Raw genomic sequence first — 13,618 nt, 5'->3', positions numbered from 1 at the left:
TATGTCTATATGAATGTATTATGCAAAAGCACAACTCTACAGTAGAAACAGTTTACAGCACTGTATTATCACCACATAAGTAACTGGGTCCAGGAGGTTGCTTCCTTGTTTATAATTCTCTATCCCTCCCCACACCACATCCTTCTCTCTTGAGACAAAACATGATCCGTGATGTTGGGCTCAGCCGTGTGGTTTGGCCAGTGGGAAGGTACAGAAATGACTGAAGCAGAGGCTTGAAATGTGCTTGCCTTCTTGTGTTTCTGCTATTGCCATGAGAAGAATATCCCCCAGGAAAATATCCCTCCAGGGTCAAGGACATGGAAGACACGTAGGGTAGACATGGACCTAACTGGCAGCTTGGAGCCACGTCTGGCTGTACCCGGCTAAGGTTAGCCAAGCCCAGACGAGTGAGAGAGAATAAAGGATTGCTGTTTTATGCCACTGGGTATCAGGGTGTTTTGTTATCCGGTATTATTGTTAGGCAATAATTAACTGTAACTAAAAAAACATCTTAGCTTCATTCTTGTTTATAAAAACATGAGACAACTTTTTAACTTATAGCAGTTTAGTTATCATACTGCATCAGTAGCAAAATTCTATTTTTATGGAATGAAGTAGAACCTGGTCTTCCTATAAAAATATATCTTATGAAAAAGTTAAATACACAGCTGAACTAGAAACAATCTGTTCTGAAATAATTCCATATGAATAACGATGAAAAATAGCACCTCATCCTATTCCCTCTTAACTATACTCACAAAAATCAAACACAAAATAATTTAATAGACCAAAGGTCTGAGAGTACCCTGTTTACTTTGAGAAAAAGTAAAAAACATCGTCAACGCTACAGTGTTAACTATCTTATATAATATCACAGATTTGCCCTAAGTTAAAAACTTTTAGGCATCAATACTTATTAAATTCTACTAATTTATGTGTCAATACTGATCTTACAGTAGTTAGGAGATTTTGCAGTAAGAGAGATCTGCATTTGAGGACTGGATCTCTTTGACTTACTTGCTGAGCATCCTTTGGCTTATTATTTAACTTCCTTGAGTTTCTTCTAAGAAATTTCAATTTCCTCATCTATATAAAATGGAAATAACAGTACTTATACCTTACTGAGTTAGTGTAAAAGTCAGAAAACATACATTGACAACTCAGTACAGTGTTGGTCACAGAGTAAGTGCTTGTTAAGGACTTTCGATTATTATATAGCCATCGTTATATGCCTTCTCTCTTCTCTCAAAAAAAAGCCAAGTATGAATTTAAAAAAAAACCAAACAATAAGGTTGGTGGTAGAGATTATTGTTCTCTGACCGTAACTGCAGCAAAACTTCTATCTCACAACTCACATTAGAAATAATACTCATGAAGGAATGTCCATCCATCTCTAGAAATTCTGAATATTATCCTGAATCAAGGAGTTATTTATCAGATACAAATTGCTTTAGCCTCTTGCCCAAAATGTTTTACTGCATCACTTTATTGGCTTGCCTCCAAGGACATTATAAATGGTTGTATCGAAGTCCCTACTATATATACTGTAAAGATCCTATTAAAAATATATTTCTATTATAATGTGCCCCCCCTTTATGAGATTATATAGCATAGCAATTTCTCTTAGGTTTCTACAAGGTCAGCCATACTCCTATAAGCAACAGTTATTCTATAGGGGACGGGAAATGTATAAACAATGTTTTTCTACTTTGTCTTGAGTATTAAAAATTCAAATTGTTTAAGTACCTTTAGTAATTGTATAGATCCTTTATTTTATTTCCCTTTGTCTTGATTTCTTCATTATATATTACATCTGGTACTTTATGTCTTCGGTAAACCCTCTCAAATTCTTATTGGTTTAAGGATAATGAATTGATTATAAATGAATAAAGGTACTTTACTTCGTAATTTTAGGCTCTTACCTGAAAGTTATGAATGTTATTCTGGGTTTATGAGTTGGTAAAGCTCTGGAGGGCTTCCGCCATCTTCACATCCAGGCTATTTTAAGACCCATTTTCCAAACACTCTTGTGTTTGCTATTACACTCTGCCTGAAATAACCTCGCTGCATTCTTCATTCAGCTACTTCTCATTCATTAGACTCTCCCTTAATTACCGGCTCTTGTGGCAAGCGTTTCCTGAGCCCCTGCGCCTTGCTGTGCATTTTGGTGTGGCTGGGTCTCTCCGTGCTTCCAGAGCTCCGTACCACACAGGCCTTCCCACACAGTGCTGGAGTCACCGTGCTGTCTCACCCAGCAGACCGTGAGCATCTGAAGACAGGGCCTCTATAATTTACTCATTTTTTTGCATCAACAGTGCAATGCCAAACACAGTGTGTGACTTACAGCAAATATTCACTAAACATCCGCTGAATAGAGTAGGCTTTTATTTGAAACTTATTAATTCAGTATAGGTCTGGTAAATGTTTTCTAATATCAACTTTCTGAAGTGACAAATCAGATCTTTACATCATAAGCATAATCAATATTATATTAGAGCTGCAAAGTTTTCCTATAAACTTACTTTCGTCTGTTAAATTCTTCTAGAATAGCAATTCTTGAATGCTAAAAATTTTCTACTTAAGTTACATTTATTCATTAAAACTGAACTTAGGGTTCATATTAAACAGAAACTACAAAGTTTACAAGTTTTTGAATGATGTTTTCTTTCCAAAATACTATAAATTGTCAACATTAAATTGGGAGGTTTTTTTTTTTTAGTATAGAGAACTTTAAAGTTTAATAAGTTTCAAATACAGATTTAAAGACTAAAGTAAATATTTAATGGGAGAATATCTGCATTAGCATATACAAAGGTTTGCTTTTTTCAGCTATTAGTCCTGCCTGTCTCTGAAAAACAGAAATTTAAAACTTGATAGAATCAGGACTTCCCTGGAGGTCCAGTGGTTAGGACTCCGTGCTTCCACTGCAGGGGGCACAGGTTCAATCCCTTGTCAGGGAACTAAAATCCCACAAGCCACACAGTGTGGCAAAAAAAAAATTGATAGAGTTGATAGCAAAATCATTTTGTCATTTAGCATTTTACTTACTCCATCAGCAAGGTATTTATATAGTCATTTCCATCCATGTGGCCAAACTGAAAATCCCTAATCAACAACAACCGAAAAGAACAGAGAAAGAGAGGACAATATTAAATACAAAAAAAAGATAAATACAAAGCACTGAATTTAGGGTTTGGTAAGCATGCAAACACTGTAAACATTTAACATATCAATCACATACAATAAATATAAAAAAGTATGAATCCTACTGGCTTTTGAGATACAAACGTAACAAATTAAGCAAATTTTAAGACATTTCTATTTTGTTTCATACTGTGTAACACAAGAAATACATATATCATTGATATATCATTAGAAGACTTAGAATAAAAAGGACATAATAATTAAGTAATGTAACAAATTTATATTGACTGTCTTTTATGACAGTAACAAACTGATTTAGCATACAGGAAAAAATGTCACCTATTTTTTATGTTCCATTATTCTTTGAGTTCCTGTTAAAATCGTCATCTGTCTGTATCTGACTTGTGATTGCTCATTTAATTTTATTTCAAATGTATGAGTATACAGGCAACCTCCTTTTATTGGGCTTTGCTTTACTGCAGTTCCCAGATACTATGTTTTTTTACAATCTGAAGGTTTCTGGCAACCCTGCTTTGAGTGAGTCTATCTGTGCTATTTTTCCAACAGCATTTGCTCACTTCATGTCTCTGTGTCACATTTTTGGTAATTCTCACAATATTTCGAACTTTATTCATTATTATTATATCTGCTCTGGCGATCTGTGAGCAGTGATTTTTGATGTTACCATTGTGATGTTTGGGGTGCCACAAACTGTGCCCATACAAGACTTCGAATTTAAGCAATAAATGTTTTGTGTGTTCTGACTGCTCCACCAACCAGCCGTTCCCCCCATCTCTCTCCCTCCCCCTCTCCCTGGGCCTCCCTATTCCTTGAGACCCAACAATATTGAAATTAGACCAGTTAATAACACTACAATGGCCTCTAAATGTTCAAGTGTAAGAGTCCCACGTCTTTCACTTTAAATCAAAAGCTATAAAAGATCAAGCTTAGTAAGGAAGGGAAGTTGGAAGCTCAGATAGGCTGAAAGCTAGGCCTCTTCCAGCAAACAATTAGCCAAGTTGTGAATGCAAAGGAAAAACTTCTTGAAGGAAATTAAAAGTGCTACTCCAGTGAATACACGAATGGTAAGAAAGTAAAACAACCTTATTACTGATATGCAGAAAAGTTTCTGTGGTCTGGGTAGGTCATCAAACCAGCCACAATATTTCCTTAAGGCGAAGCCTAATCCAAAGCAAGGCCCAAACTCTCTTCAATTCTATGAAGGCTAAGAGAGGAGAGGAAGCTGTAGAAGAAAAGTCTAAAGCTAGCAGAGGTGGGTTCATGAGGTTTAGGCAAAGAAGCCATCTTCGTAACATGAAGTGCAAGGTGAATCAGCCAGTGCTGATGTAGAAGCTGCAGCAAGGTATCCAGAAGGTCCAGCTAAGATAAGTCATGAAGGTGGCTACACTAAACAACAGATTTTCAGTGTAGATGAAACAGCCTTATACTGGAAGAAGCCACCATCTAGAATTTCTAGCTAGAGAGAAGTCAACAATGCCTGGCTTCAAAACTTCAAAGGACAGGCTGACTATCTTGTTAGGGGCAAACATAGTTGGTGACTTTAAGTTGAAGCCAATGCTCATTTACCATTCTGAAAATACTAGGGTCCTTAAGATTTATGCTAAATCTATCCTGCCTTTTGCCCTACAAATGAACAACAAGGCCTGGATGCAGCACATCTATTTACAACATGGTTTAGTGAATATTTTAAGCCTCACTGTTGAGACCTACTGCTCAGAAAAAAAGAGATTCCTTTCAAAATATTACTACTCATTGACAATGCACTTGGGTCACCCAAGAGCTCTAATGGAGATGCACAATAAGATTAATACTGTCTTCACTCCTGCTAACACAACACCCATTCTGCAGCTCACGGATCAAGGAGTCATTTTGACTTTCAAGTCTTCTTATTGAAGAAACGCGTATCCTAAGGCCACAGCTGCCATAGATAGTGATTCCTCTGATGAATCTGGGCAAAGTAAACTGAAAACCTCTGGCAAGGATTCACCATTCTAGATGCCATTAAGAACATTCATGATTCACAGGAAGAGATCAAATATCACCATTAACAGGAGTTTGGAAGAAGCTGATTCCAACCCTCATGGATGATTTTGAGGGGTTCAATATTTCAGGAGAGGAGGTAATTGCAGATGTGGTGAATACAGTAAGAAAACTAGACTTAGAAGAGGAGCCTGAAGATGTGAATGAATTGGTATAATCTTGTGATAAAACCTGAATGGATGAGGAGCTGCTTCCTCCGGATGAGCAGACGAAGAGGTTCCTTAAAAGTGGTTCCAGGAATCTACTCCTGGTGAGGGGGCTGTGAGGACTGTTGAAATGACAACATTTAGAGGATTCAGAATATTACATAGACTTAGTTGACAAAGGAGCAAGGTTTGAGAGGACTGAAAGATGTTCGACTATGGGTAAAATGCTACCAGCGCTATGGAGAAATCGTTCATGAAAGGAAGAGTCAATGGATGAGGCAAGCTTCACCGCTGTCCCATTTTAAGAAAAAGCCACAGCCACCCTGACCTGCGGTGACCACCACCCTGGCCAGTCAGCAGCCATCAACATTGGGGCAAGACCCTCCACCAGCAAAAGGATTACAACTCACTGAAGCCTCAGATGACGGTCAGCATTTTTAAAGTGCGCACAGTTTTTAGACACAATGCTACTGCACACTTAATATACAAACACGTAACTTTTATATGTTAAATAAAACCGAAACTTTCATGCGACTTGCTGTACTGCGCTGGGCTGGAGCCAAGCCCACCATACCTCTGAGGTATATGCCTGTATGTGCATATTTTCTTACCACCAACTTATCCCCAATCCTATCAAGACTCAGGTATGATACAAATTACAAGTTTTTTTTTTAACCTGTAAGACATATATCAATAAACTTCAAACAATTCATACTGAAATGCTACATGCTGTAATTCACTTCAGCTCCTTGATTCATCTTTGAAAGTATGAAATACTCCTATGTTTGCTTTACTGTATTACAAAACCTAATTAGACAAAGATAATGGAGCCTTCCAGAATGCAAACACCTACCTGTGGAACTGGTCTCTATAATCTCTAGCAACTTCCTGAATAATTGACTTTAATCTGTGACAAAACAAAAAATACATGAATATTCCATTTCATCAACTTGAAAAATATAATTACTCAATTATCATATATGCTGCCTTATCTAATATCTAACACTGCAGGAAAAGTAAGATACTATGTCAAGTTTATCTGAAGCCATGTTTATCTGAATTGGATGACATATGAAGCTTAAAACTATTTCAAGGCACCATACCTGGTATGTTCAACTGATGTATTTTTCTCATCAATTACTGCAATAGCCACAAGCTTTCCTGAAATTAAGAATGACATATCTAAATTCAATAATCCTCATTAAACTTTTCAATTATTACTGTAGCAATGAAGAGGAAAACAGTATATAGTTTCCAGAATTCAATTCCCATTATCTTAAACATGTTATGCTTAACAGAGTGAAACAGTGAACTGTTGACTCCAAGTGATAAACTCCCACCTACCTCCCATCCCTGAAATGTAAATATCAATAACAGTAAATATTTAACAATTCATATACTCAAACTGTTTTTTTTTCACACAACCCGCACACTAAAGTATTTTGTTGAAAACTAAAACTATAAGGAGCCAGTTGATAAAAGAAATATACTAAGAATGACTACAGCTCTGAAAAAATGGTATAGAACAAGAAAATGATTTTTACAGTGTTATTCCCTTTGGTACCATGGGCCACTGTTTGCTAGTAATTAATGCACAAAATAAAACTGACTCAAATTTATTTAACCCTCAACAGAACATAAGTCATATTCATCTCTGACATCCTCCAGGACGGCAGCGTGATGTAACAACCAGAGCACTGGTATGGAAGTCAGAAGACCAGACCCTGCAATCCAGCAGGGTCTATCATGTTCCAGGCCTGGGAGAACAACAGTGAAGCACAGCATCCATTAGCCACGTGCCTTAACCTCAGCGGACGCCAACTTATTTTAGAAACTATTATCTATTTCAAAGTCATCTGGAGAGTTGAATGAGATTACATGTACAAAAATGCTGGGATAGTTTCCGGCTCAGAGTAGGTACATAAATGTAGGATTAAATCGACAATCTTTCAATCTCATCCCCATATCTTCTCTAATTTCATACTTAAATTCTATACAAACTTTAAATTCTACACAATCTTGACACTTCTTTTAACCCTCAGCTAGAAACATTAGTTCATAATGTTTATTTCTGCATTTACTGTTCAGTGTTTGGTTTTTACTGTTATGCCTTTAATTTAAAGTGCTTCATGAGTTTTTTTCAAAATGCCTACAACATGTCCAGCATCTTCCCACAGGCCGACACAGTGGGTTTCTCGCGTATTAAGTTCACAGTCACTGGGTGCTGAGCAGTGGACCCGGCACAGGGCTAGTTCCCGAGGCCACAGTGAGGAGCACACGGACACAGCTCTGCACTTGGGGAAGACAATCACACACACACAGACGTGTGGTTAACAATCAGAAGACTTGGGGAGGATGGGGACATGGGGTTTATAAAAGAACATTTTATAAGAGCAAACTAATGTAATTCCAGGGGGTTAGTGAAAGACTTTCCTAAGAAAGCAGTATTTGGTCTGAGTTTGACAGATGAATATAAATTCACTACACTTTTCCAGGCAAAGAAAACAGAATGTTTAAAGGTGCTCTGGTGCAAGGTACACAGCCTTTTCAGGAAACTGAACAGTCAGCGTGGCCGGAGATGGGAGAGAGTGAGACAAAACGGGAAAGTAAGCACGAGTCGGAAGATGCAGGGACCTGCAGTCATCAGAAGTCCTGAAAATACACTAGGTGTCTGAAGCCACCGAGGGCCAGGAGTCTGTTGCGGGGCTTATATGACAAGTGTCCAGGTAGGACCACGAGTGGGGCACAGCCGAAGCTGACACCCAACCAGGGCAATTACACTGGGAACACAAAGAAACACTGCCATAGCCAACTTCTTTCCAAATCAATCTGGGAGAAGACACTGAAGAGCTTTGGCAAAGCTGCCTATTTTAATTGCCACCTCCTTCGATGCTGTACTGAGAGCAGAACTACCATATTCCTACATTCTCCCCCTTTTCCCTTCACGCGGGCCTGCATGAATCAGCAGGTAAACCCACAGTCTCTGACAGTATCCATGTCAACTTCCAACACTAACACACACCTCCCTCTGCAAGGAAAGCAAAGACAGAAGCATCACCAGACACAGAACATTAAAAGAAGGCTCAGGAACCAGAACAAATACCATCCTGTGAAAGTTACAAAGTAACAGAAAAATGTGTTGGAGCGCTTCTAATTTGTATTCTTAACCAGATCCAAGAGCAGGAAATCATGAAGAGGAAACTCTATACCTATTATTTCTGAGATTAAAAAATTGAGCCTTGAGTAACATTTTCCCATTCTTTTAATCTAAAACTATACGTTCATCCAACTATCATAAAGTTGTGAATGGAAGCAAATGTGGCAATAATAACCATGACTTATTTCTTATTTGTAATTCATTATAAATTTACAGAACACTTCCTCCTAAAATTTACATGGTTAGCTTCTTACAGTTTTTGTAGTTCACATCTATTTTAGACCAGTCCTTACAGCTGTTGTTCCTTACAGCTTTCTGTTTTGCATCTATATTTATATTTGCTTTGCTTATCATTTTCAATTATGTAACTTCAAGAAACCATGCCAATCTGATGCCCATATTTTCTTCATGGGTAAAAGCAGGCTTTCAAAGGTTGTGCTAATTTGTATTCCAACTCCTATTACAAAATCAGCATCTGGCGGACAGCTTTCTGGTTGGTTATTTTTTCTCATTTCCTTATTCTCCAGGCGCTGTTTTCCCTGTCACTATCACTTCTATTAGTAAACCCTTTCTAGCTAATCTTTATTCCACATGCAAAGGTATGTTCTTTGGTTAATAGTAATCTATAGTCTCATAAAGTTGAAGTGGCATTCAGGTCTGAAAGAAGGAATGATATTATGAAATAGAACTTAAAAAATTCATTTTCTACAGATTGAAGTAATCAGTTAAGGAAAAGTTTTGTAGTGTGATGGAGAGTTGTATATATGCTTGTTACCGGTATCTCCAAGTTCATACAAGAGGAAGCCATCCATTGTAAGATAATTCTGAAACCTCTCCCTGTTGATCCAAGATGATAGATCACCATCTTCGTACTCTTAAAAAAACAAAACAAAGTTGATAAATTATAGTGTAAATATGATGTTAAAATGTTTATGTTTAATCTAGCAGCATGTATAAAATGCCTGACATAGGATCATAATCTTAAATTCATAAATTTCATTTTTAGAAAGCTATTTGAAGCAGTCAAATGTAAAAAAAGGATTAATGCACAAAACAATTCATCATTATAGCACCACTGAAAATAGCAAAGATAGATAAAAATAAAGGAAATACTGAAACATCCTAAACAGGAAATAATTTAAATCATTATGGTACATGTAGAGAAAGACCATTTATAGATTTTTAAAAATTATAGTAATTAAGTGGTAAAGCAGGTAACAAAACAATATTACAACATGACTGTAACTCTGTAAAAAATAAAGTATGAAAAAAACTGATAGAATGATAAAATGAAGGCATACATATACTCCTATTAAATAGCTTTCCTGAGTTGATGGTTAGTCTTGGATGATGGCATTATGGGCAATTTTTATTACAATTTCTTTGTTCTTCTCTATTTTATGACATTTTGACCTCAGTTTACAACCCTCTTTCACATGTAAAACAAACTCACATATAAAGTCACACATACTATTTCAACCCTTTTCAACGTCAAATACTTCCTCTGATAAGCAGACAGGAAACATTTACAATATCCAAGAGAATTATGTCCTGATTAGGAATATAATTCTGAAGTAATTCTGAAAAATTATTACAACTGCATGAAAAAGAAGTTGATGTAAAAGCCTACCAATATGGATGAAGACTGCATTTTACTGATTTCTTGAAAGATGTGCTTTTTCTGTCACTTGCATTGCTAAACAAAACATTTTCAAGTTATCAAACCTATAAAATAAGTAATATAATGCAAATCTGAAAGCATTTATGGATTTGGAACATAAAACTAGAAGTTGATTATTGGGCCATAATCTCCACTCCAGGTCAAAAGCAAATTTTCTAAAGATCCTACAGCTAACATCATACTTAATAATAAAAGACTGGGAGATCACCTTCCTCCCCAAGAATACACCAGAAATACATCTACACGTGGAACAACTCCTACAGAACACCTACTGAACGCTGGCAGAAGACCTCAGACCTCCAAAAAGGCAAGAAACCCCCCATGTACCTGGTTAGGGCAAAAGAAAAAAATAAACAGAGACAAAAGGATAGGGACGGGTCCTGCACCAGCGGGAGGGAGCTGTGAAGGAGGAAAAGTGTCCACACACTAGGAAGCCCCTTCGCGGGCGGAGACTGCGTGTGGCGGAGTGGGGGAGCTTCGGAGCCACGGAGGAGAGCACAGCAACAGGGGTGCGGAGGGCAAAGCAGAGAGATTCCAGCGCAGAGGATCAGGGCCGACCGGCACTCACCAGCCAAGAGGCTTGTCTGCTCACCCGCCGGGGCGGGCGGGGCTGGGAGCTGAGGCTCGGGCTTCTGGTTGGCGGCGTGAACACAGCCTGCAGGGCGTTAGTGCGTGGCGGCTAGCCGGGAGGGAGTCCGGGGAAAAGTCTGGACTTGCCGAAGAGGCAAGAGACTTTTTTTCCCCTCTTTATTTCCTGGTGCGCGAGGAGAGGGGATTAAGAATGCTGCTTAAAGGAGCTCCAGAGACGGGCGCGAGCCGCGGCTAAAAGTGCGGTCCCCAGAGACAGACATGAGACGCTAAGGCCGCTGCTGCCGCCACCAAGAAGCCTGTGTGCGAACACAGGTCACCATCCACACCCCCCTTCCGGGGAGCCTGTGCAGCCGGCCACTGCCAGGGTCCCGGGATCCAGGAACAACTTCTCTGGGAGCACGCACGGCGGGCCTCAGGCTGGCAACGTCATGCCGGCCTCTGCCGCCGCAGGCCCGCCCCGCACTCTGTGACCCTCCCTACGCCTCCCCCACCCCCGGCCTGAGTAAGCCAGAGCCTCCGAATCAGCGGCTCCTTTAAACCCCTCCTGTCTGAGCAAAGAACAGACACCCTCCGGCGACCTACACGCACAGGCGGGGCCAAATCCAAAGCTGAGCCCCTGGGAGCTGTGCAAACAAAGAAGAGAAAAGGAAATCTCTCCCAGCAGCCTCAGAAGCAGAGAATTAAAGCTCCACAATCAACTTGATGTACCCTGCATCTGTGGAATACATGAATAGACAACAAATCATCCCAAATTAAGGAGCCCTGTGGATGAAAGGCTCTTGGTGCTACAGCCAGGAGTTAGTGCTATGCCTCTGAGGTGGGAGAGCCAACTTCAGGACACTAGTACACAAGAGGCCTCCCAGCTGCATATAATATCAAATGCGAAAGTCTCCCAGAGATCTCCATCTCAATGCCAGCACCCAGCTTCACGCAACGACCAGCAAGCTACAGTGCTGGACATCCTATGCCAAACAGCTAGCAAGACAGGAACACAACCCCACCCATTAGCAGAGAGGCTGCCCAAAATCATAATAAGGCCACAGACACCCCAAAACACACCACGAGACATGGACCTGCCCACCAGAAAGACAAGATCCAGCCTCATCCACCAGAACACAGGCACTAGTCCCCTCCACCAGGAAGCCTACACAACCCACTGAACCAACCTTAGCCACTGGGGACAGACACTAAAAACAACAGGAACTACGAACCTTCAGCCTGCAAAAAGGAGACCCCAAACACAGTAAGATAAGCAAAATGAAAAGACAGAAAAACACACAGCAGATGAAGGAGCAAGATAAAAACCCACCAGACCAAAAAAATGAAGAGGAAATAGGCAGTCTACCTGAAAAAGAATTCAGAACATGATAGTAAAGATGATCCAAAATCTTGGAAATAGAATAGACAAAATGCAAGAAACAGTTAACAAGGACCTAGAAGAACTAAAGATGAAACAAACAATGATGAACAACACAATAAATGAAATGAAAATTACTCTAGATGGGATCAATAGCAGAATAACTGAGGCAGAACAACGGATAAGTGACCTGGAAGATAAAATAGTGGAAATAACTAATGCAGAGCAGAATAAAGAAAAGAGAATGAAAAGAACTGAGGACAGTCTCAGAGACCTCTGGGACAACATTAAACGCACCAACATTCGAATTATAGGGGTTCCAGAAGAAGAAGAGAAAAAGAAAGGGACTGAGAAAATATTTGAAGAGATTATAGTTGAAAACTTCCCTAATATGGGAAAGGAAATAGTTAAGTCTGGGAAGCACAGAGAGTCCCATACAGGATAAATCCAAGGAGAAATACGCCAAGACACATATTAATCAAACTGTCAAAAATTAAATACAAAGAAAGCATATTAAAAGCAGCAAGGGAAAAACAACAAACACACAAGGGAATCCCCATAAGGTTAACAGCTGATCTTTCAGCAGAAACTCTGCAAGCCAGAAGGGACTGGCAGGACATATTGAAGGTGTTGAAGGAGAAAAACCTGCAACCAAGATTACTCTACCCAGCAAGGATCTCATTCAGATTTGATGGAGAAATTAAAACCTTTACAGACAAGCAAAAGCTGAGAGAGTTCAGCACCACCAAACCAGCTCTTCAACAACTGGTAAAGGAACTTCTCTAGGCAAGAAACACAAAAGAAGGAAAAGACCTATAATAACGAACCCAAAACAATTAAGAAAATGGGAATGGGAACATACATATCGATAATTACCTTAAATGTAAATGGACTAAATGCTCCCACCAGAAGACACAGATTGGCTGAATGGATACAAAAACAAGACGCATATAATTGCTGTCTACAAGAGACCCACTTCAGACCTAGAGACACATACAGACTGAAAGTAAGGGGATAGAAAAAGGTATTTCATGCCAATGGAAACCAAAAGAAAGCTGGAGCAGCAATTCTCATATCAGACAAAATAGACTTTAAAATAAAGACTATTAGAAGAGACAAAGAAGGACACTACATAATGATCAAGGGATCGATCCAAGAAGAAGATATAACAATTGTAAATATTTATGCACCCAACATAGGAGCACCTCAATACATAAGGCAAATACTAACAGCCATAAAAGGGGAAATCGACAGTAACACATTCATAGTAGGGAACTTTAACACCCCACTTTCACCAATGGACAGATCATCCAAAATGAAAATAAATAAGGAAACACAAGCTTTAAATGATACATTAATCAAGATGGACTTCATTGATATTTATAGGACATTCCATCCAAAAACAACAGAATACACATTTTTCTCAAGTGCTCATGGAACATTCTCCAAGATAGATCATATCTTGGGTCACAAATCAAGCC

The 13,618-nt window shown here is 39.1% G+C and overlaps 1 protein-coding gene across 4 annotated transcripts in view; it reads right to left on the bottom strand.

Moving 5' to 3' along the window:
- Positions 1–13,618, bottom strand: part of TMX3 (thioredoxin related transmembrane protein 3) — a 51,355-nt gene that overhangs the window by 7,324 nt on the left and 30,413 nt on the right. For 3 of the 4 annotated variants that reach the window (XM_032602808.1, XM_032602806.1, XM_032602809.1), the window contains 4 exons: positions 9,284–9,382; positions 6,455–6,512; positions 6,205–6,258; positions 3,049–3,105 (listed from right to left, as the gene is read on the bottom strand). In XM_032602808.1, the coding sequence (XP_032458699.1) occupies positions 3,049–3,105; positions 6,205–6,258; positions 6,455–6,512; positions 9,284–9,382 (268 nt within the window). Of the gene's footprint in view, positions 1–1,017; positions 1,087–3,048; positions 3,106–6,204; positions 6,259–6,454; positions 6,513–9,283; positions 9,383–13,618 lie in introns of all 4 variants that reach the window. The other variant, XR_004345397.1, reaches the window with a different exon arrangement.

This window comes from Phocoena sinus, chromosome 14, assembly GCF_008692025.1.
Source record: "Phocoena sinus isolate mPhoSin1 chromosome 14, mPhoSin1.pri, whole genome shotgun sequence".
Lineage (NCBI taxonomy): Eukaryota > Metazoa > Chordata > Mammalia > Artiodactyla > Phocoenidae > Phocoena > Phocoena sinus.
The sequence above is the reverse complement of the archived record's forward strand: the minus strand, read 5'-3'. Positions and strand labels throughout refer to the sequence as shown.